Source organism: Coturnix japonica, chromosome 2, assembly GCF_054131305.1.
Source record: "Coturnix japonica strain WE chromosome 2, WE-NBRP24, whole genome shotgun sequence".
Classification (NCBI taxonomy): Eukaryota; Metazoa; Chordata; class Aves; order Galliformes; family Phasianidae; genus Coturnix; species Coturnix japonica.
The window spans coordinates 66,024,182-66,049,424 of NC_140664.1; the positions used below are offsets into that span (position 1 = coordinate 66,024,182).

At 38.7% G+C, this 25,243-nt stretch overlaps 1 protein-coding gene across 5 annotated transcripts in view; it reads right to left on the reverse strand.

Annotated features, from left to right (window-relative positions):
- CTDP1 (CTD phosphatase subunit 1) overlaps window positions 1–25,243 on the reverse strand; it is an 84,515-nt gene that overhangs the window by 34,698 nt on the left and 24,574 nt on the right. For 2 of the 5 annotated variants that reach the window (XM_015854801.2, XM_085540120.1), the window contains 3 exons: window positions 20,408–20,549; window positions 18,128–18,358; window positions 14,201–14,363 (listed from right to left, as the gene is read on the reverse strand). In XM_015854801.2, the coding sequence (XP_015710287.2) occupies window positions 14,201–14,363; window positions 18,128–18,358; window positions 20,408–20,549 (536 nt within the window). Of the gene's footprint in view, window positions 1–8,938; window positions 9,007–9,627; window positions 9,668–12,902; window positions 13,264–14,200; window positions 14,364–18,127; window positions 18,359–20,407; window positions 20,550–25,243 lie in introns of those variants that run through there. The other 3 variants (XR_014943525.1, XM_085540118.1, XM_085540117.1) reach the window with 3 other exon arrangements.

Here is a 25,243-nt window from a genome sequence, read left to right on the forward strand (position 1 = left end):
ACAAGGATGCTTCTAGTATTTTCTTAACACCCCGAAGCTGCAAATATGCTTTGAGAACAGGCAGAATAGGCTGCTGTTTAAGGGAGATAGTACAGGCACAGAGCAAACAGAAAACGAAGTGATCAGAATTTCCCTTGTAAAAACAGACACAGAACCCTCTTGCAGCACATGGCACAGATCCCACTGCAACTGAACAGAGCAGAATGGCTGGGTTAAGGCCCTGGGTGACAGCAAACTAAACGAGGGTCAACAACGCACCTTGGCAGCAAGAAAGGATAACCACCACCACCTTTGTTCTTGAGCCCAGGACTTACATACAGAGCAGTAAAAAGGGTAACTGATAACAGGGAAATCGTAGCCATGAAAAACTTAAATAAAGCAGTGATTCCTTGAATTAATAACATATGATCATACTTCAAAATGCAGACTGCTTTTTAACCTGTCCACACTATTCTCTCCATTCCCTCCCTATATAAGCATGTAGGCCTATTTAAGTTGTGGGCTGAAACTCTGGAAGAAAATGGAGAAGCATTGCTGTCTTAGACCACATTTCTTCAAGTTTTAATTGTAAAACTCAAGAGACAGGATAAATATAATTGGTTCATGTTCTTAACAGCCTAGAACTCTCCCCCAGAATGAATTTTGTGGTATTCTAGCATTCTATATGCTCAGTTCCCACTACTTTTTTCATAACAGTACTTTATGATTCAACAAAAGTCAACATCAGATCTCTTTTTTTTCACAGAACTGCCTAGATTGGAAGGGACCTCAAGGATCATGAAGCTCCAACCTGCCTGGCCTGGCAGGGCCACTAACCTCCCCATTTACTAGACCAGGCTTCCCCAGGGCCCCATCCAACCTGGCCTTGAACAGCTCCAGGAGCAGGGCATCCACAACCTCTCTAGGCAGCCTGTTCTAACACCTCACCACTCTCCTAGTAAAGAACTTCCCCCCTAACATCCAACCTAAATCTTCCCTCTTTCAACTTAAAACAATTTCCCCTTTTCCTACTACTATTGGCCCTTTCAAAGAGTTTACTCCCCTCCTGATTACAGGTTCCCTTCAGGTACTTGAAAGGCTGCAGTGAGGTCACCCCGCAGCCTTCTTTTCTCCAGGCTGAACAAGCCCAGCTCCCTCAGCCTGTCTTCACAAGGGAGGTGCTCCAGCCCCCTGATCATCCTCTGGACCCTTTCCAACAGCTCCATGTCTTTCTTGTACTGGGGGCTCCACACCTGGACACAGTACTCCAGATGGGGCCTCACAAGAGCCAAGTAGAGAGGGACAACCATCTCCCTGTCCCTGCTGGCCACCCCTCTCCTGATGAAGCCTGGGATACCATTTGCTTTCCGAGCTGTAAGAGTAGACTTCTGGATCATGTTAAGTTTCTCATCCATCAGGACCCCCAAGTCCTTCTCTGCAGGGCTGCTCTCAAGGACTACTCCTTCTAGTCTGTATAGATGTCTGAGATTCCTCCATCCTACGTGCAAAACCTTCCACTTTGCCATGTTGAACCTCATTAGGTTCACCTAGACCCACCTTTCAAGTCTGTAGAGGTCCCTCTGAATAGCATCCCTTCCTTCCACCATGTCAACCACACCACTCAGCTTGATGTCATCGATTTTTCAGACCAAGTGTTTTTCTTTCCTTAAAATAGTATCTGTACCATCCTTATAATTCCTTTCCTCCAAATGTTTTCAGCAAGAAACAGGGAAACAGTTTCTCACATAATGATTCTCTGACTACACTGGAATCAGTGCACAGAAGAGGAAGGAGCTAAATAAGAGAAAATACTTTAGCTTTTGTTGTAGCACATATTCTCAGAGGGTTTACAGAAAACAAAAGTATTTCAAAGTAACTACCAGAACTTGTCAAAGTACTTATAAAACAAATGCAATTTTCAGTGTCTGATGTCATGTTTGAGCTGTTTTTCAAACTCTTAGATAGACAGCAAGAGACTTCTGCATTAGCTTCCCTACTTCCAGAAAGGAAACATTTTGAAGTCCTCAAACATTCTACTGATGACTCTCCAAGCACAGTTAAGAAGTTTAATAGGAGTTATTTCTGAGTGCTAGTTTGCTCAAAGGCTTAGGGACATAAAACTTTCTAAAACACTTTTCCAGTAGAAGTTCCCTTGCTAATTCTCACAGTTAACATACCAAACTAACTTGGACCACACATATACTTGATCTATTCAGAATAAACACCTGTTCTCATTCTAAGATTTTTTTTTTTAATATATATTCTTAATTCCAGTTTTATATTATTCTATAAAGCAAAGTTCTTCTCCCCTTTATCTTACTTTTCAGATTTCACCAAAGATCATTCTAGATCTATTTGAAATCACAGAATCACAGAATTACCCGGGTTGGAAGGGACCTCAAGGATCATGTAGTTCCAACCCCCCTGCCTGGCAGGGCCACCAAACATACACATTTACTAGATCAGGTTGCCCAGGGCCCTGTCCAACCTGGTCTTGAACACCTCCAAGGACGGGGCATCCACAACCTCCCTGGGCAGCCTGTTCCAGGGCCTAACCACTCTCCTAGTAAAGAATTTCCCCCTAACATCCAACCTAAATCTTCCCTCCTTCAACTTGGACACATTTCCACTAGTCCAGCTATTTTCAGCCCTTTCGAAGAGTTTACTTCCCTCCTGGGAGTAAGCTCCCTTCAGGTACTGAAAGGCTGCAATGAGGTCACCCCGCAACCTTCTCTTCACCAGGCTGAACAAACCCAACTCCCTCAGCCTGTCCTCACAGGGGAGGTGCTCCAGCCCCCTGATCATCTTCGTGGCCCTCCTGATCATCTGAAATGATTTCTTCTATCCTGAAACTGTGTATTTTTCTTTAAAAACTCCAGTTTGATTCTTCACTGGCTCTAGACCTTATTGTTATACTGCAGGTTTTCTTCTACTAGAACAGAATCAACTATTAAACTTAATAAAACATTTGTTCCTGATCTGATATGTAAATGCTGTTTCAAAGAAAATTATCAAGAACATGTATTTACAACTTTTTTAGAGGGAAGAAACATAGAAATTACTGGATGAAAACTGGACACCAAAAGAGAGGAGGTCTTTGGTTTCCCTTATCCGAAGATTTTTCTGCTCTCCTCTATAACATTACTAAGCATCAAGCTGAAAGTACCCATTTAACAACTAGGTATAATAGGTAGTTTTCCTGGTCTTGCAAGATGACCTCCAGAAGCAAGTATGACAGCCACTTCTAGCATCCTGCAGCTAGACTGGAAGATCTGATTATCTGGTAAACAGATAATCTCAATGATATTAACAGCTTATTTATTTATCTTTGAGGATCTTTTTAAGGTTGGTTATTGCCTAGCTACACCATTTCCCTGTCCCATTTCACTTTATGTCTACACAGGCATCCATGCCAGAACAGTGTATGAGACTAGAAATAGAATTTAGATACAGTATTGTGCAATAACTCCACATTTTCTTTATGTAGAAAGAAGCATTACCTAAGTATGAAGAGATAGAAAATCTAGAGAAATATCTGTTGATGCCAGAAGGATAGGGAATGGAGCAAAGGGAAAATTCTAATGCAAATACACCTTCAATGATCTATAACAACACAAATTACATTTCAGGTGAGTAAAGTGAACAAAGCCTAATGCCAATATACTCTTATCTCAGGCAACAGAAAGAACTGGTAAAAACTTGAACTGTCTACAATTGTTAAAGGTAGCAGAGGTGGATACTTCAGGGATCTCAGCCTGCTGCAGACACACAGTAGTATAGCACCTACCTCATAAACCTGTATAGCAACTGGGGAAAAAGTCATTTCACACCTGTACGTAATCTGCTGACATGCAGTAAAAAACCAACAACTTTATTTTACAGTTCTTCAAGTCTCTTCCATCACTAGTTATTAGCAAAGGCACAGTTCTGCCAGAAGTCATAATACTTTTCTTATTCCTAAGTGTTTACCGAGAGACATGCAAAACTAGCCTAGTGATAATGGCTTTTATTAGTAAAAAATGATCTAATTTACTAACAAAAGACCACTTCCGAAAGGATTTTAAATACAATTTTAAAAATCACGTGAAATTAGAAAACTTACTACAGTATTAAAATGACACCTTGCAATTTGAGAGGGCACAGTGCCTAAACTCTTGAGTTATCTTTTCTGATATATTTCACTACCAAACAGGGCAGCCAGCAGCAAGATACTAATGAAGTGCTGAGGGCAGCACTGTAACATTATCAATGAATCATCGCTGGAAATGATTTCCAACTAAAAGAGGGGAGATTTACATTGCACTTAAGGAAGGAGTGTTTTTTTTTTTTTACAATTAGGATGGTGAGACGCAGGTTGCCTGGGGATATGTTAGGTGCCACATCCCAGTAGACATTCAAAGTCAGGCTGGATCAGGCTCTGAGCAACCTGATCTAGATGTCCCTGTTCGTTGCAGGGGAGTTGGACAAGATCACCTTTAAGAGTCCCCTCCAACTCTGAAGATTCTATAATTCTATACTGCTTCTGAGCTCCAATCTTGGTTTTATGTTACAAAAAAGAATGGACATCTGCGAATAAATGTAAAGAAGTGTTAAAGAAAGAAGTGTAAAAAACATTCCACCTACTCTCTTGCTTCCATCACTTGCTTGCTCAAAGCGAGTTTTCTCTGGATACAGGCTTCATTTTGTAACAACTTTCTGATCCTCAAAATATGCCCAAGTGCCTTCTTGACACTACTTATAATTGTGAAATTCCACCAAGAAACACAAAACAAAAAAGAAAAAAATCCACATACAATGACCATATCTCTTTCACAAAGTTTATATCCACAAGCATTCTGTAGAGGACAGTGCTCAAAACTTAAAAAGCAATGAGTTTCCTAGATGACAAAGACTAGGATTAATCATAACCTCTCTGGTGGATATCATGTTACTTGACACAGAGTTATTTGTGTTATTGACAAGTTATTTGTTAACCAGAGTTTAGCATAAGCATTAACAGACATCAGCTGGTAGTAATGAACATCTGGGAAAACTATTTCTGAACTGGATCTACTGGAAACTTAGAGAAGATGGAAAGCCAAGTCAGTTTTGAAATGGTTTCTGCTGAACCAGGCAACATGACTGCAAACAACATCTGTATGATCAAAAAGCACGAGCCTTTTAAATGAAGCAGTGAAGCAACACAAGTACTGTACAGATGCCCTGCATAGCTAGATGACTCATATCATGAGTAAGTTTGGAGATTAATTAATAAAAATAAGTTAGTTAAAAAAAAGCCAACAACAATACAAAGCAATATGAAGCACAACGAAAGATAATCCTAGGCACTAAAAAGTGGTTAGTTTCACAAGAGGCCAGCTCAATATGAAGCTGATGAATACTAGGTGGGTTTTGAGATTATAGCTATGTTGCAGTATGCCAGCTGTATCCAGCCCTCAATACCTCTGTGATGAAGCAAGTTTGATGTTGGAGCACTAAAATATCCAAGACAGGCAGCTGTCTGTGCTCATCACAGAAAGCAGTATCATCATACTTGCTATGAGGATGACAGATAATATTGCCTACAGCTCAAGCCCTGGCAGAGAAAAAGCTTGTGAACTCACATACAATAAAAATCCCAGAACAACAGAGATCAACAATTACATTCTCTCAAAATCAAAATTTAATAGTGCTACAGTAGACAGCATGGCTATTCTGGTAATTATTCATTTTGTGAGTGCATCATGGCAGGAATTTTTTTGCTGCATCAGTTGGGGGGCTCCAGTTCTGCAGCTTTTCATAATTATGTTAAAGCTGTACTCAGAGTAAAAATACTCCTGGTAATGCTGACCCAGTAGCTCAATACTTGCAGCTGCTAGACTGTCACAGACAGAGCTGAGTGCCTGTACTCACTGCTCTCTGAAGATGGCAGCAGACAAGAGCTAAGACTAACAAAGTGAAAGAAAGCTATTTTGCCTCAAATAAGTACTAGAAATGAGCAACTTCAATTATGCAAATTTTCAATTTAAAAGTAGGTCGTCTTATGATGATCTATTGAGAACTGTGGACTAAACACTAATGGTATAAACTGTCACTCAATGCTGTATCTAGAAATAACCCGCTCTTTAGGTCAGCAAATTGGACTTTTTTTTTATAACCCTAGAATTCCAAACTAATTACAACTCTAGCTAATTACAGCACTGTGCACGTTTCTAAAGATGTTTCAAAACACTTAGCATATATTATGCTATATTGCATTTTTTTCCTTTATGTTAATATACAAATATTAAAGTATATTGAAAAAAAAACTAGTTAAGGAGTAGTTCAGGATTAGGCCAAGACCTGTGCAGGCAAGTTTAAATAATGTTCACAGAGAACAGCAGCTAGAACTCAAGTGTAAAAACATGCTAAGATGTGTGATGAGGCTGTCAGGCTGTATATACAGAAAGCTCAGAATTATGTTAGGGAGCAGCTTGAAAATTGTTTTACATGGCTCAGACAACTCATTTTTAACTATGTCAAATTAGTGTTGACAGCCTAGATGCATTTGATTTAGAACATGGAGGTAGATGCATATGTCAAAATGAGGTTATTGAGCTGCATTTAGAAACATATTGCCCCATTTTCAGTGAACAGGCAGAGCTGAAAATGGCTCATGGCTTCTGTTCACAAGGCTAAACAAAGTTGTGAATATCTAACGTACTATCAGCACTGACCAGAAAAATCAAACACAACATATAGAAATGCGTTCTTCTCTATACAATATTCCAACTTTACTTTTTTTTTTTTTTTTTTTTAAACACCCTGTAAATACATTCTACAGGTGAAGAGTTTATAGATCTAGTTTCTAGTTCAGACAAATTAACATTAGAATAAAGTATATGCTATACAACAGGGATATTTTAGAAGTCAGCAAGAAAAGTTACATATAATTTCAAAAACACAAAGAGGTTGGATTTGATCTTATTTGCTAGATAATTTTCAGCAGAAGTGCTAGAATAGTATCATGTAAAAAAAAAAACCAACACTTTTCTCTGTACATCATGACAAAATCCTCTAAAATCCCAACATTACTTGCAAAAATAATTTTGAGAACAGCTGTAGAAGAAAGGAATCCGAACAAACTGCTGATTACATTAGATGTATGAAGAAGAAAAATGAAAATATCGAGAAATAATTACATTGAGTACTGTGTTCAGTTTTGGGCCCCTCACTACAAGAAGGTCACTGAGGCCCTGGAACTTGTCCAGAGAAGGGCACCAAAGTTGGTGAGGAGTCTGAAGCAAAGGCCATATGAGGAGTGGCTCAGGGAGCTGGGATTGTTCAGCCTGGAGAAGAGGATGCTCAAGGAAGACCTAATTGCACTCGACAACTTCCTGAAGCTGTGATGAGGAGGGGTTTGGCCTCCTCTCCCAAGCAGCACCTGAGAAAATGGCCACGAGTTGTACCATAGGAGGTTTAGATTAGACATAAGGAAAAACTTTTTCTCTCAGAGAGTGGTCAGGCACTGGAATGGCTGCCCAGGGAGCTTCCAGCTTCCTTTAAAGTTTGACTTTCTCTTCCAATGCAGTAAACTCTTTGAATTCCACACTTATGATTCTTACTGCTGCGCTGTTAAAAGTAGTACCTGACAACTTTAAATCAGTTTTTACCACTAATCAGGTATGATATGGCTGAATAAACTGCTTAAATATTATTCAACTAATATTAGAGACAAGTAAATGTCAAAATCTTACACATAGGAAAGTGGTAAGAATACCTTCTGTACTTTACAACAGCTTTAGGTTATGTTCATTACAATACAAATTAATGTTTCTCAGTGCATCTGTCAGCCACCTCTCAACAGTAAGTGCTCTATGAGCATAAGTAGTAGCAGCACTGAGATTCCCAGCATCACAGCCTAACTATTTCTCTACAGAAAACCAACCACAGAATGAAGAAAACTAAGTTACAAGTTAAGTCTTACTGGTCTAAGCCAGCTGTAGTGATTCACACTGACGATGAAAAGTTGATTGGATGGGAAAACTGGAGGTTCTCCAGTTTCCATGCTACTTTGCATGAGAAGTTGGTCAGAGCACCACAGCTGGGACAGATGTGAGCGAAGGACATAAATGAAGGGTGATAAAAGGGCAGCAAACAAAGAAAAACGAAGCACCAGGAAATAGCTAGGTCTACAAAGGTTATATACCAGCATTACCTTACTATCTTACTTCTGTTTATTGCTCAGTATATTTTCAGAAATTACTTCCTTATTGGCTGCTACTGACTTGTAAACTTTTGATTAAGAATAGCATATTTATCTTTGAGACTTCTCCACATGTATTTTTTCATCTATGGTATTTTATATTTTTACTTTTTTCCTCTCTTTAGTGCAAGTAGTCCACATCCTTTAAAGCATATCTTAACTAAAGGGCTGAGATGCTATATGACAATTGCTGACAAGTACACACAATTATATGCTTTTAACACACACAGAAAAAAGCTACAGTATGTACAAAGAGATTGCTATCCAAACTTATTATCTGTATGATTTACAATGCTACATTTTAAAATACAGTATGATATTTTGTATAAGAAACAACTGTGGAAATTCAAGGAAGTTTTAATGTACAATATAATGTCCCGTGAGTCCCATGCAGCTTCTATTTTGAACTAGGGAACATCCGTTGTATCACATTAGTATTTTTAAACACATCAAGAGGCTACCAGTTATTATAGATAATAACTTTCACTGAACAGAGAAAGAAAAACACCGCCTCTTAAAGCGCTGCATAACATGGCCACTCAGAATACAGAACTGATATTCAGGAATACAACTGTACCTACACCATTTCGAAGAAACTAGAGCAGATTCTACCAGCTCCTACCCTCTCAAATGCACCTCAAATCAACAAAATTATTCTGAGGCAAAAGAAGTTTGGCAAATTCCACTTGGGAAAAATCAACTGTCTACTCAGATCCACTGATTCACAGAACATACCTTTGCAGTGTGGTCACTCTGCAGCTGCTAAATACATATCCAGACAGATGGCAGGAATCAGTACAGCTCTAAGTAAGAGATGAGAAAGCTGGAGGTCTGACTGGTATCAGATTCATCTCCTCTCTTCCCTTCTCCCAAGTCACAGACAGGGATTTAAAGCAGCAAAATATTTTACTGTACAAAGCAGATGGTGACACTTCACAAGACACAGATGCTGTTTTCAAACACTGACAAAAAAGGCTAATAAATATAAAAGCACAAGGATCACACAACTAGTAGATTACATGTACACAGAAGTTATAGGACACTGGTAAGTCCAGGCCATCTTGGAAGAAAAGTCCCTGCAAAATGCAATTAGAAATATTTCTACCATGAAGCTTTCCTTACTGAACTTTCCACCAGTGACATCCATATTGGATATCTAAGATGTTCCTCCTCTGACCTGCAAGTGTTGACAGCAACAGATTAAATATTCACAGCTGGATGTTTTTTGCTGCCATCTCCAGTCTATTATAGATTTGTCATCAGCCTGTACATCAGCAGACAAGCACTGTAGTGACTTACACAGAGTGGCTGTGACAATGTACTGTACAGACAGTGACTGTGAGTCAGCAACTTTCACCTACCCTAGAAGAAAGATTACAGCTCTGAAGAATCACACCAAATAGATACAAGGAACAGTTCCATACCTCCATGGCAGGCCAGATACTCTTATTCCACTCTTTGTATCTGTTGAAGTTTTCATGGAAATAAATAGGAGATATTACTTTTTGAACAACTTATGTATAAATAAACTAAATTATTCCACAAAAGAGGCAACATCAATGAGTGACAAAGCATCTGTGCATGGCTAGCACAGGAAAGAAAGAAGGAAAAAATTCTTTCAATGGATGTGTCAGCATTAGCACACTTTGTTTCTCAAGCATGGATCCCCTCAGTATGCATTATGATTGGACAGTATCTCTTTGCAAGGCAATCCTAGCACATTTAACTCTCTTGCTTTTTGCATTTCTTTTATGCTGAAGCGGTCCCCTATGCCAGTGGCAAAAGAAGCTACTGCTGGATGGTCTTCCAGATCTTTGACACCAACAAAGGTGCAGAAGAGTAAGTGATTTTAAACTGCTGCCCAACAGCTGGGATGCTACTTACTCCCTTTGACTCATTTGGTATCCAGAGTACAACAACTTGCATGTAAACACTTAAAACCATATTTTTGTGATAGATGTCTGCCTGTGGAAATTCTTCCTTCTGTAATAATTTTTAAACAGGTTAAGGATAGGAAGTGATTTTAGAAATAGTTACAATTAAACCCAATTTATTGGCATCCATCTTGATACACCTAAACAAGGTTTTCATGTATAACTACATGCAAATTCTTCATTGCTTGGATCTGTGTAGCTTTTCCAGAGATTTCTTCAAAGTAGAAAGCAAGATTTTGTAAGAAATTAAACTCAAAGCAGTTATATTAAACATTTTTTCACAACCACAGCAAGAGCATAAACCCATGCATTATCTACCACATTTTATTGAAAATAAAACTCAGTGCTTGCTTTCAAATGACTCCCTTTGACCTAGTAAAAATCCTTATCTGATTTTGCCAGGGAATTCAGGAGAAAAAAAATGAAGATGCAGTTACAAATACAGAGTGAGTGCTGAAGTTCTGCCCTCATGGCTCATTCCTAGTTTTTCCTATCTACAGCCTATTGCTGGCATTAGTGCTCATGCTGCTGCAATGGCAAGTTATCTCAGGAAGCTGATAATGACAAAGATTAACCTTGAAAGTAATCTCTTCAGACCAGACCAGCTCCCAGAACTGGCTTACAGTATAGTCCCATAATCAGTAGTGGCTCAGGGGCAGGAACGCAGTAATTGAGATTTGGCTTACACTACAGCAAAGCCACATTGGCAGGATCTGTTTTCATCCTTCCTAGACCACATATTATCCAAAACCTACCATTCCTCAGCTCTAGCACTTGCTGTTTTAAAGCAAGCTATCAGTGTTGTGACAGAAACGTACTCCACTGCTCCCCCATGGTGGTTTGGCAGAGCAGCTAATGGCACACACATTACATCACTGCAACAGCCAAAAATGGCACTAAAGCCTCTTTATGGCAGGAAGCAAAAACATCACACTTCAGTGACATTATTGTCAAAAAAATCTTTTTTTTTTTTTTTTTTCCCCAATAAATTTTAATAAAGAATTGGATGTTGACAAAGCCATCTGTGGAAAATACATTAGTTACAGCATTATGAGAGTGAATTGAACACTAAAAGGAAATTCCTATTAAGCTTATTTTCACTTCAGTTGATGATGCTCTTAACAGCACAATCTCTTGTTCTGTTCCATTAAATTTTTGGATTTTATAGACTACATGACCACACATACTCCTCTTTTTCATAAGGGGTACTCCCATGCGTTAACCATATGAGTTTCAATAGGGCCAAGTGTTAGGTCCTGCATTTGGGTCACAACAACCCCAGGCAACCCTACAGGGCTGGGGAGGAGTGTCTGGAAGATTGCCTAATGGAAAGAGACCATGGTGTACTGATGGACAGTCAGCTGAACATGAGCCAGCAGTGTGCCCAGATGGCCAAGAAGGCCAATGGCATCCTGGCTTGGAAGAGGAATGGTGTGGTGAGCAGGACTAGGGAAGTCATCTTGTCTCTGTACTTGACATTTGTGAGGCCTCACCTTGAATACTGTGTTCAGTTTTGGGCACCTGAAAACAGAAAGGGCACCTGAATACAGAAAGGACACTGAGGTGCTGGAGCAGGTCCAGAAAAGGGCAATGAGGCTTGTGAAGGGCTTGGAGAATATGCCCTATGAGGAGCAACTGAAGGAACTGGGGCTGTTTAGTCTGGGGAAGAGGAGGCTGAGGGGAGACATTATTGCTCTCTTCCAATATCTGAAAGGTGCTTACAGCAAAAGCTGGGTTGGTTTCTTCCCACTGGTGATGAGGTGAAATGGCACCAAGGTAAGTTTAGGTTGGATATCAGGAGAAACTTCTTTACAGAAAGGGTTGTTAAGCACTGGAATAGGCTCCTCAGGGAGGTGGTTGAGTCACCATCCCTGGATGTGTGTAAAAACCATCTGGATGTGGCGCTCAGGGACACAATTTAGCGGTGGGTTGTTAAGAGTTAAGGTAGTATGGTTAGATTGTGGTTGAACTCAATGATCTTTAAAGTCTTTTCCAACCTGAGCAATTTTGTGATTCTATGACACCATGAAAATCCATTTTATTACTTAAATTACATTTCTTCTTCGTGATTACATTATCTTTAGCAGGATGAAGGCCATAGTCTCAAGGCTACGTTAGTCTCCTCTGACCTCTCTAGTCAGCTTCCAGCAGATAACCTGCTGCCACTACCATGTCCAGTTTAACCTCCTCATAGCCTGTGCCCTCTTTCCATGTCAATGTTGACCTTTGATTCTTCATCAAACCACACTGGGGAGCCAACAGACCAGGAACACATCCTCCCCAAACAAACCCAAGATGTACACTCCCACCAAAACCAAATGAAAAGTTTCTTCTGATTCAGCTACCAGAGGATGAGAAAAATATAAATGTTTCCATAAAGACAGAGTGAGAACATAAACTGGCAGAAGTGAAATCTTTTGGCAGCATCTGTAATTTCAAATCACATTTCTGAACCAAAGCTAAATCAACTATGAAAACAATGGAAATGAGGCCTCATTTTTTTCTGAAGTTCATCCAGTCTAGTCTTCCAAAGATGCTGTTCAAGTAAAAGCATAATTCAAAGAAATAAATCATCATAATGCAAGATGTTTATATGGGCAGAATACTTAGAAAAAACACTAGTTTATTCAGCAATTCCTTTCTGTAGCAACAGAAACATAATTAATCACAAAAGAGTGCCAGAATATTCTACCAAGATCCCTAAGTATGTCTTTAAAAACAAAATAAATACTTTTGAACTAATTATGAGAAACGCACATACTTCCTTTTGGATCAAAGTATATATTGCATTCAACTGCAGTTCACAAGTGCCTTCCAAAAGCCACACCACACTATTCAAAGACAACCCAGAAAGAACAAATTGCTATATATACTGTTGAAAACACAGAAGAAAACAAGATAAGGTTTAGAGACTCTGTACCATGACTGAACAGTATACCATTTCTCGTGAAAGCCTTAGGTCTAATGGTTAACAGGCTTAGGTACAAAAACCATGAGAAATGAGAAGTTATCATCTTTGAGAGTCACTAGATAGAGTTGAAAGCTTGCACTGATGTGAGAGCAGATCATGGTGGTAGAAAGTCACTGGACATGAGCTTGAACTTCAGCTTGAAGATCCTCCAGAATCTAATAACAGCACATCTCAAAATTATGATATGCAGTACACAATTTTATTTTCCCCCTCCACAAAATGTGCAGTTTCCTTCTCATGCTTTTATTTTCTGAAAGTAGCACTCAAGGCTGATTACGGCTGGAATTTCATAAACAACTTACAGCCAGAAGTTGGTAAGTTACACACCCTTGTCTCCACACCTTGCAACTGATCTGGGCTCAGAATGGAACACTCAAGATTGGATTTACTGTAAAGCTATGCACAGTGTAACGATTATGAAAGCGTAGCAAGCAATAATACCCTTTTCCCCCCCATTCTATATCATTTAGTATCACACAAGGTGGTTCATTTGAAGTAAGTACACACAAAGATAACTATAAAATAAGCAGCTAGTAGGTTTTTAATGAATTGCAAACAACGTATTTTGGTTTGAAAGAAGTACAGTTACTTCTTTAACAGAAGGCGCCCATCATCTCCAAAAACTTTTTAACGGGGTTGAAATTACACATCTACAGATGAATGAGGCCCCATTCTCTCCCTTGGTGCTTTGATATTCTCTATAGCCTGTGCTCTTTACAGCCCCAGACCTGTTTTTTCCTGTCCAGCCCTAATTCAGTCCAAGTTAAGATGTATTTTAAATTGACAACAAAGAAAGCCTAACACACAGCAAATATGACGTTTCTTGTAACAAAGCTGTACTAAACAAAGATCTGCTTTCATGGCCTGCTTATATGCACAAAAACTCAATCCCTAAACTGGATTTTGCCTAGAAGAACATAATTTCCATTTTAAGCTAAACTGTACTTCTCAGTCTGCTACAGCTTTCATTTCAGGTTACTGTAGAGGCATACAAAACTAGTTCACATACATGCATAATTTAACAGAAACTAAGGAGTTATGCATAACTAATAATCATTATGTTAGAAACCTATCATAATTAGTTAAGCTCACCTCTTTATCCATACTCTCTAAATCCTCTTTACATAGGGTGTACAGAGGCATTGTCTCAGACATACTTGGCTGGCGTTTTCGCTTTGATGGACCAGGTTGCTCTTCATTTTCAGTCACTGGTAGGTCTTCTTCAAAGATCTGCTGCTGGTGTGGTTGAACAACTCTGAAAAATTTCAGGGGTCTCACATAAGAAAGACTTACTCAATTTATAACTAGTCCAGAAATAAAATCCTATATACAGGTTATGAGTGAATGAGTATGTATGACTTCATTTAAAAGGCTTCGATGTTCATCAACTCAACAGAAAGAAAGATCAAGTCTTTCAATAACACTGCTTTTATTTTCAGTCCTATAGCTTAAGGTCTTACTTTGACATGATATTTACTCTCATCTTCTCATTGTTCTTGTAAACATCAAACCTTTAATGAAATTAAGAGCTTTATTAGCTGAAGATGTGTTGTCCTCAAAAATACTTCAAGGTTGGTACTCAAAGTTTGTCCTTCGTTTTACACACTTATCACTTATGAAACAACTCTTATGTTCTACTCCTATATTTCTCCTGATCTTACATTGTGTTTGTATTCTTTAGTCTTAAATTATACTTTTCTAGTTCTCAGCCTCTCAGATGAGAGGTCTGTAGGTAGAAAGCTCATTTCTATGGCCTCAATCTTCAAATGCTTCCCAGGTGCTAAACCTGTATAAGACGCAAGACAGACCATATTTTGTTTGGGTCTGTGTATTTAGACATATCAGTACGTTCAACTTGAATAGCATTATCACCTTAGTTATTGTATTTAACCATACAAACATATAGAAAAAAGGAGTGACAAAAAAAATAATCAGAATGGATAAAACAGTAACTTCCTGGTAATTGCTATATAATGGTAATAAAGCACTTGACAATAATTAGAACAGCAGCAGACATCCATCTTTTTGAGGTAACTTTTCTCCTCCTTTACTACCTAGCTAATTAAGACTTGCAGAAGCTATAACTGCTATGCAGAACTTTTACCTATAAATATCAAGTTTATCATTGCACAAACCTCCTGAAACACATCACAGCAGCTCAGCACACCCCAGGGTCATACTTAAAGATCTCACAGTCAGAAAGAGCTCCTGGGTCATAAATTCTTTAAGCTAGCTAACAGATCATGCGTGGACAACAATTAGCACAAAGTTTAAAAGCAGCCGTATATCTGGAATCTCAAGCTGTTTTGAGCTGAAGCCATCAGGTGAAACACCAGTATCAAGCTGTGTATGACAGCGATGACAATTTAGAAAGGACATAGCACAGTGCCTGCTGACAAGTTTCAGTGCAGCATGGCTGCTCCTTATCAAGCTCACATTTTCATGCTCTAAAGGTGTTTCCTGAACAACAGCTCTGCAAAATAACAAAAACTGAAAAAACAAAAAACACTCCACAACCAAATATACCTTAAAATTATGTAAATTCAGCCACATGAAGTCCTAGAAAAACATTTATCCTATCATGAATTTAATATCTTCATGAGTGCCATATAAATATGAGAAAATTTCTTTCTATATCAGTATTTCATTAAGTCTGAAGCTGTTAATAGAACGCCTTTTGAGGACTTGTATTTCTTAAATAGTATGTCTCCTTCCCACCAATGGCCATGTACAGGTAATGGGAATCCCTATCTTAAACTTGGGGGAGGACAACATGATGACTCAAGCCAATTGCTTTTTTGCCATGAGTTGCATTGTGTGCTACAGAAAACGCACACCAACTCAACACTACTCAGCACCACCGCAAAGCTTACAGTCCTTGCATTTTGCCTCTTGGATACATTAGATTTTTCTATGAGGGAAAAAAAAAACTGACTTAGATACTGTGTAGATGAATGAAACCAAGCCTTTTTTCCCCTCTTAAGAATTTTTAAATACAATTTAACAGTTTTATCTCTCCCCCCAGCTGAAACTTCTCATTTAAGACCACACACTTTCTTTGGTATTAAATTCCTTGACCCGGGAAACTGTTTATGAAGGCAGATAGTGAAAGGACAAGGGGGAATGGTTTTAAACTGAGACAGGGGAGGTTTAGTTTAGATATTAGGAGGAAGTTTTTCACACAGAGGATGGTATGCACTGAAATGGGTTGCCCAAGGAGGTTGTGGATGCCCCATCCCTGGAGGCATTTAAGGCCAGGCTGGATGTGGCTCTGGCCAGCATGGTTGGTGGTTGGCAACAATGCACATAGCAGGGGGTTTGAAACTGCATGATGAAACTGCATGAACCTTTTCAACCCAGGCCATTCTATGATTCTATGTTATTTATCCCTATACAGGTTAGTTGGTACTTGTTAGTTTTACAGGGAAAGCAACATACATGTGCATTAGAAGTCTACAAGTAGGCTTGTGGACACTTATGGAAATATTAAGCATCTTAATATTCCCACTGATAGAGCACTGGGGTTAAGCATCGTTGTGAAAAGGTTAAAAGAAAAAGTACTGAAATGTCAGAACGTCATCAAATTGCACAAGGAGAGATTCAGGATGGACATTCATAAAAACTTCACCAAAAGAGTGTTCAGGTGCAAGAAAAGATTGCCCTGAGATGTGGTGGAGTCACCAACCCTGGTGACATGCAAGAAATGCTTAGATGTTGTACTGAGGAACATGGTTTAGTGGGAAACATTGGTGATAGTCGGACGGTCAGACTGGATCTTTAGATCTATAGAGATCTTTAGTGATTCTATGATTCTTTAAATTTCTTCCTTTAACATACCATCGTGAAATAAAATACAGACTTCGAGGACAGCTGGAACAGCTGAAAACACAATGCCTCTCCACAACAACAGACTGAAAAAGCCCCTTATGTTCCCAGAAACAAGATAAAAGCATGTCTATAAAAATATGAAAAACACCCACCAACCTAAAAGGCCAAAACAATTTAGCAACGGGCATTGAAACAAAAAACATAATAAGCTACACTACTGTACAAAATCTTTAGAAATAATATATCTCAAAGGGCATGGGGTAGAGAGCTTTGCATTTATTACTGTATTTTTGTAGTTGATTGATAAACTAAATTGATTTATAGCAATTGTCTTATGCCGATCACATTGCAAAAAAGGAATTTTCATCGCATTTTGTAAATACAAGCGCTCAGCCTACAGTCAGGTACTTCTTAACCACTGTTGTCAGGAAGACATGCTAAACTTTCAGCATTCCAGAAAACAAGATGTCTTACACAGGTTCTTAGGAATACATTTCAAATATTTTATGTATTCATAAGAGCGAAGCGTTGCTTGTGTTCCTTAACCAAACCCACTCTCTTTGACAAAGTCTAAGTGCTAGCCTTACACTTCAAAAAACAGGCCTCCTCCTGCTTCCAATGTCTCAATTCAGTGCTGCTAGGATTACTAACTAGGTACTTAGGTCATATGGCTACACTAAATAATACCCCATTAACTACAGTACAGTCCTCTTCTACCACTTACATTCTTCAGAACAGAACGGCCCCCTGTCACGGACACAGGTAGATTTTTGGTTAAACCATGACAGGCCTATGACATCTGAAAGAATTACTAGACAAGGAAAAAAATGTTTTACCAACAAAAGCCAAATCCTATGAGATATATTTCTCAGAAAAAAGAAAAACACAAACCAACCTCCTCCCAGCTCCCTCCCTAAGCACAGAGCACACGAGCTACACACTGCATTTATTTCTTATAGTTTCTACATGCCTATATGAAGCACAAAAAGCAACTACACTTCAAGGATCCTGATTTCATTTCAACTGACTATTCTTTCTTTTATTTCCTTCAGCTAGTTGTTTAAACAGTCCATCCTTTTTTAGAAAACCAAAGCAAAGATAACCATGTGATCAAAAGCAAAGATAATCAGTTACATTTCCTACAACATCTGAACATATAGTTGAAGCGACTCATAGCTATGCTTTATGTACCTGAAGGATGAGTGTTCACCATGGACAGGTAAGGTGATGGGAGGAGTTGGAGACTGGATGTACATAGGCTGGCCAGATGCTTGAGGGCCTTTCCTGATTAGCTTTCCAGTGTTAGGATCATAAAGCCGAACTTCAGGACCAGGTTGAGACTTGGGATGGATGGGTGTTGGGTGAAACAGAGCTGTCTGAAACGTGCTGTGTGTATCAGGAAACGTGGCAGGGCTATTTTCTCTGTTGAAAGGATAAAAAAAAAAAAATAAAAAAAAAATTTAAAATGGACTACAAAGCAGACTGTAAGAAATGGGCATTCCTTTTTTCCTGTATAAGGGGAAAAAAACAAGCCCAAAAAACAACAACCAACACCTTGGAAGATTTCTGAGGAAACATTCCCTTCTTCCTCCCCCCCCCCCCCCATCAGACGTCTCACTGAATTTAAAAACAAAAAAGCAACAAGCCACTTCATACTTATGTTACTAAAACGATAAAATATTATACGTCTGAAATGTTGTTTTAAAGTTACTGAAACTGCTTCCACGTGAAAACAGCTAGACTACCAGAATAACAATCTGCACATAAGTAACAAAGAAAAAAGCATGCTACTGTGTCGTATCTTAGCATTTGCACTTCAGCATGGCTCTGAGACAAAATAAACATATAGCATTAATTTGCTAATTCTCCAAATTCATTTGTTAAAATACTAAACCACAGCTGATCACTCTGCTGTATTTTACAACATTTTAGAAGTATTAACAGAAATATACAGATTAGTCTGCAGGAATATCTTCCAGCAAACTATCTAAGTAAGATTAAGTGCCACAAGAAAAGGAAGCAAATCAACTCATTAAGAATAAACAACATCAGATAAACTAGCATGCAGAGCACTAGGGAACTAATGCTACAAAAAACCCCAAAAAACAATTATACTATTTCTTAAGAAAATGTAGAAGTATGGTTAATATAGTACTTTCATTAAGATAAATGTGTAACTCATCAAAGTTTTAGGGGAAAACATATGAAGGTATATTTTATTTGAAACAAAGTAGGAAAAATTATCATAATGTTTCCTTGAAATAGAAAAAATAAATTCAGAAAAACCATGGACAGTGTTAGGTAGGAGACCTTAAAGTCTGTCCAGAGCTCTAACCGCCCTCACCATGAGCAGGATTGCCAACCACTAGATCAGGCTTCCCAGAATCCAATCCAACCTTGCCTGCAATGCCTCCTGGAATGGGGCACCCACAACTTCTCTGGGCAACCTGTTCCTGTACCTCATTACTTTCTGAGTAAAACAAACAAAACAAAAAAGTTACCTAACATCTACCTAAGTCTACCGTCTCTTAGTTTCAAGCCATTTCCCCATGTCCTTTCAGTATTAAACTGACAAGACAGTCCCCCACCTGTTTGTAAGCTCCCAGTACTTCAAGTATTGGAAGGTCACAGTGAGGTTCCCCTCCACAGAGCCTTTTCTTTTCCAACAAGCCCAGCTCCCTCAATCTTTCTTCATACAAAAGGCACTCCAGCCCTTTGATATCTTTGTTGACCTCCTTTGGACCCACTGTAGCAGCAATACCTTTTTTCCTCTACTCAGCTCCCCAGGCTTGGACACAGTACTCTAGATAGGGAGTGTAAGGACAAAGCAGATGGGGACAATCATTTCTTCCCTGCTGCCTGCTCCTTTATAGGTGCAGCTCATGATGCTGCTGACTAAAATAAGTACAAAGCCTTACATTCACCTGCCCAGACATAAAAAAGAAAACCTACTATGCAAGTCACTGTCCAGATTACTGGCAGACACAAAGTTTTCTAGTAGAAATACATCTCTAAATTTGATCAAATAAGCTAGCAGTACTTTTTAAAAACAAAATGTTCTAGTCAAGCCACAAATTTACATCTAATCTCCCATCTGATAAGTCAGCCCACTCTCAGTGTTTCTGCTTTTGCTGTCCTTGGTGTGTATCAGGTGATTACACATGCATATTTTGCCCTCATAAAGGAAATCTCTAACTTGCTCAAGTAATTCAATCATGCTAAAATGGAAGGTCCTTTGATAGGCTTGCAAGCTGCTATTAAAACAAGTTTATCCAAACAGACTAAGCCAAGAAGCTGAAGCTAGCTCTACAATATACTATTGCAAGTTATTTTAGTTCTGCAAAAGGTCTTCCCCTTTGGCCTCCCCTGCATTAGTATAGTTTTTGACTGTTGACAGTTTGGTGGCATTTAAGTGCATGCAGAAATTAAGTAATCCATTTTCACAATCTGTTCCCTCAAATTTGTGTTTACCTGTGTGTTTTGATGTAGTCATCCTTCAAGGGAAACAGCTGTTCCTCAACCTTGTCCCAGCGCTCCAGGCAGCTCCACAGCCAGTCAGGGTTTACAACATGGAGGTCTTTGCAGTCCTGAGCTTGCCGTACTTTTTCTGTGCCTATAATGAAGTCAAATGTAACATTACAGTATTCCTAGGTGTATACACATGATAGTTTTAAGTACAAACTGGCTTATGAAAAACAATTTTGGCCACCAATCCTTAAATAAGTAAATAAAACCCAAAAATTCCAAGAAAACAATTCTAACTAATACAAATGAGCCTCTGCACAACATGATACAGTCCAACTCAATCTGCATGGGGAACTAAGTATTCTGAAATAAATTTGTATGGAAAGTCTCTACATTTCTATGTTAACTAAATAAACAATGTAAAGCTTTGCATTTCACCTCCTTCACTTATATTTGTCAGAATCTAAGCAGCAATGGCTGTTCAACACTGCTAAAGACTAGAAATAACTTACCATACTAATTTCATTATGCAATGTCCCCTACACACTACCTCTGTATGGTACAGCACGCTGCCATTTAACAGCCATCCACCCACTCCATCTGTTTTACAGAAGCACGGTAAAGCAGACAAGTAGGTTATTTAGTGCCAGAGGGGAACAACAAACATGAAGTTACACGCGGCTAGCAAAAAGCCCGTATGAAACCACCTTCAGTGCACCGTGTAAGCAACAACTGATCACAAATTCCATCCTCTAGAGAAGCCACCATAAAAGAAACTCTCTAATGTTGCAACAGATCTTTGCCAAGAAGCTTCAGAACCAGTGAGTAAAAACAAGCCAATAAAATAAAAGATGAAATTAACCCTGAAGTATAGTCTGGCTGTCCAAATACATCAAGAATGTATTCCTTTATTATATTTGACTAGGGGGAAGATGGATAAACAAATAAATGAATAAAAAGCAACATTTGTTTCAAGTATTTATAAGAGGTCTACCGAAAGACTTAGTATTTGGAGATAAAGTTCTAAAACTTGCTAAGGATTGGTTAAATGTATATGCTATATAGAAAAAAAAACAAACACCATGATTCTGACCTGCTATCTGTGTGCCTCACCCTCAACAGCAGCACCTTTACATGACAATGTATTATAGCTGAGGATTTGTTAGAATTTCAGAGATATAAGATGAACAAAGAGGCGAGACGAGCTATTACAGAAATGGTACTGAAATCAGGTTCATAAATGTAAAAATTTCAAGAAAAACAAATAAAACCAAGACACTTGTTGGAAGTTTAAGTGTTTGTGCGTGGTATTCAATACTGAATAAAATACTACACATGACTAGCAATGCTGTTCTTCATGTAACAACTCTGGAGCCAATGGAACACAGTGTACTCAATCACTGGTTCAGGCCATGACCTAACAGTGCCCTTATGGACACTGTGGGCAAATACAATAAATAGGAGGCATTATCTTCAGAGCAACACTTGCAGAACAGCAACATGAGTGTGATTTCTGTAACAAGTATAGAGAATAGTTAACCAGAGTTGTGCTGAACACAGATCGTGCTTGGAACATCTGAATAAAAGCTTTCCTACTTCTACTGCACATCTGTTTCTCCATCAGGATGCTGATGCTCCTTCTGAACTATATAATAACCACATAACCACTAAACTCTTAACAGATACAATGAGGTGAAGACGCATGTGAGAAGACAGCTTTCTCAAGATATTCCTAAAACTGAACTTTCTGCATTGCCAGCTATTTCATCTTTTTGCCCCTTCCATACACATTCACATTTGCGCATATCTGATCATTTCAAACTGGACATATGTTGAGGTTCTACATAAGTTTCTCTTCTAGCCAACAGGACTGTAATGAAATGTAAGCCAGTTTTCCAGTGTTGCATTAAGATACACTTGGTGACAAGAATAGCACTGCGTAACCAAACCCAGCTCCCTGTACCTAGAAGTCCTACCTTCCTCAGCACTACAACTTGCAGGTTTTTTCTTGCTTCCTCCCCATTTCTGAAGTGCAGCTGCCTATTGCAGCATACTGGAAACAGCATGAAGTAACACAACTGTCATCTTACAGGCAGCCTTCTATTTCTAGATGACATCTTGAGAAATCAAGATTTCATACATATGAGGCTCTTTGAGCAATACTTGATTGAACACCAAATTTAACTGGATAGAAGAAATAGTACTGCACTATTTAACATCCTTGCCTTGTCTTCCCTCTCTTACCAGTATAACTTTCTGTTTCGGAAGCATCCTTATCAAGGAAAAACAATTAGTCCAGAAAAAGGATTTTAATCCAATAACAGTAATTCTAATGCAGCTAGAATATCTGCATCACCCAGATGGCTAAAAAATAAATAAATCAAATCACCAGAGAATTGTTGTTTCCTGGACAATCTTTTGCATTATTCTCCTTTATTCATCTTTTTTTACTTCAAATTCCAATCTAAAATTATTCCAAAGAATGTTAAGAAGGTATATGTGACTTTCCACACAAAGCTGCTAGGGTTTAAATTTATCACATCTACCCGCTATGAGTACAGCTGGAAGCACTTAATACTGGGAAAGGATTTTCAGACCTGAGGAATGAAGTGAGCAATTCTACAACTGAACTTTCAAAACAACTAAAAGACCACAATAATGAAGCAACAACTAAATAAAATGCAAAAACCCCACCAACCACCTCCTAATAAATGTATTACTAATAAAGCAATCAACACACCCATAGTGCTGCAATAAACTCCTACAGACATTCTTCAAAAAACAGTTTTATTATAGCACTTAACTTTAGCTTATCCAAAGCACGAAGGCACTTAAGTGCAGAAGATAAATGAGACTTAAGCTGTATGTTTATGAAGACTAAGAAATTATATATGGCATATTTGGCCGCGTTCTCATTACCAAATAGCACAGCCCAGCAGAGCAGAACAGATGCTGAAGGACTGACCTGTACCTCATTAGCTTTCATGGAGTTTTGTTTTGGCTTAGCTCTTCCTGGTTCCAGAGACCAAATACCTTTGACTGTTCATTCAGTTGCATTTTCCAATTCAATTTCATCCTAAAGTAATCAAGTGTGCAAGCTCAAGACTGCTCCAGGGTTAGCCAAAGTACTCTAAGGATTCACTCTCAGAAGACCCCTGGAATTCTAACATTAGGAAGTCAGTGTACCCTGAGGGCAGCTTTCTCTTTTCTCTCAGCATCTCCAGGTTAGTCTCACAGCCATAAGCATTAAGAACACAGATGAGGATGAATACAGTCATATGGCAAATGACATTTTAAACAACCTTCACATACACTAAGTCAGTAAGAACAATGAACTGATTCCCAAATAGCTTTTAAAATATGGGAAAAGACAGAATAAGAAATGTAATTTAAAAATAAAAAGTTGAGGGCCTTGACCGAAATATTTCCATTTCCACATAATTTTCAAACGACCTGAATAGCTTTTACCTTCTTCAACACCAAAAACACACCTTTGCTTCATATACACTTCCATGTCAAATGCTGTTTTGTCAGAGTGCCCCTCTGCTGCCATCTGTCACACAGCAACAACCAGCAATGGAATACTGTCAGCAAGATTCAACCTCTACTGCCACTCCACTACCTTCTGCCTCTGATGTAGGCCAACATAATAAACAGGAGGCATTACTTTCAGAGCAGCCTTCATAACAAGATTTATGAAACATTATAGCAAATGGTTAGCCAAGTGTGTGCACATGGCTATACCTAATTCTGCAGTGCTGTTCACTGTTGCTTAGATCAAAGAACAGATGTTTCACAAAAATGAAACGAGATTCATGTGGTATATAAATAGTGTGGGAGGAACTACACGGTAGCCTTTTGTCAGTCACTCAGATTTAGTAAAGCTGATTAGATGGCCAGTAATCCAGGCAGCAAGTATTTTCCTCCCTATATAGAGAAAATTAAGATTCTGTTTTTTTGTTTGTGTTAAGGACAAGGATTTATTTATTTTTAGAATTCAGAGTATCTGCACTGCAATGAAATCAACTGCCTGATTGCACAGAAACAGACTAGCACATACATACTCAAGGAAATTCAAACTATTTACTGCAATAGGCTGCAGGGACATTGTAAGTACAACCCCATATAGCAACCACTAGCTCTGCATATGGAACAAGTAATTATGCTGTGTTCACAGAGTGGGGAAACCTTCCTTCAACCCTCCGAGTCTTGGGGGTTGCTCTGTTTCACATTGATTTCCCTTTTGTATCTTCTTTGATGAATTCTTCCTCTCTTCACCACTCTAAAGCTAGCACTACTTACCTCCACAAGTGCCGAACATGTCATTGTACATGCTCAACTAAAGAAAAATCATCATGTAGGTTAACTTACTTGGTCTGAGTCCTAAGTCTGCCATTCTTGGTGTCATGCAGAAACACTATACTGACAGCTATGCTTCATGTTTTTCACAGTTCATAACCACACAAGGAGTGGTGCTGGTAGAAAGCACACAACATGTCTAGTTTCAGCAGTGAAGAAACAGGTGTGCAAATAACACTAAAGAAGGAACATGCTCCCCTTCACCATTTCGTGAGCAATTAGATAGAAAGCAAGTTTCATGTTTCTATTTGCATGGCCTACCTGCAGCAAGTAAAGATTTGCCTAATTTGCCTTCTAACCACACAAGAATCAGTATGAAAATTATGTTGACAGCTGAATTATCACAACTCCAACTGTGAGAGGACACAATTTATATCCTTAAAATCTGATTAAATTCCAGAGATTCCCTCATTAAATTAGGATACAAGAAAAATACTCCTATCTAAACAAATGTGTGAGGGGTCTTCAGCTGAAAAAACACAA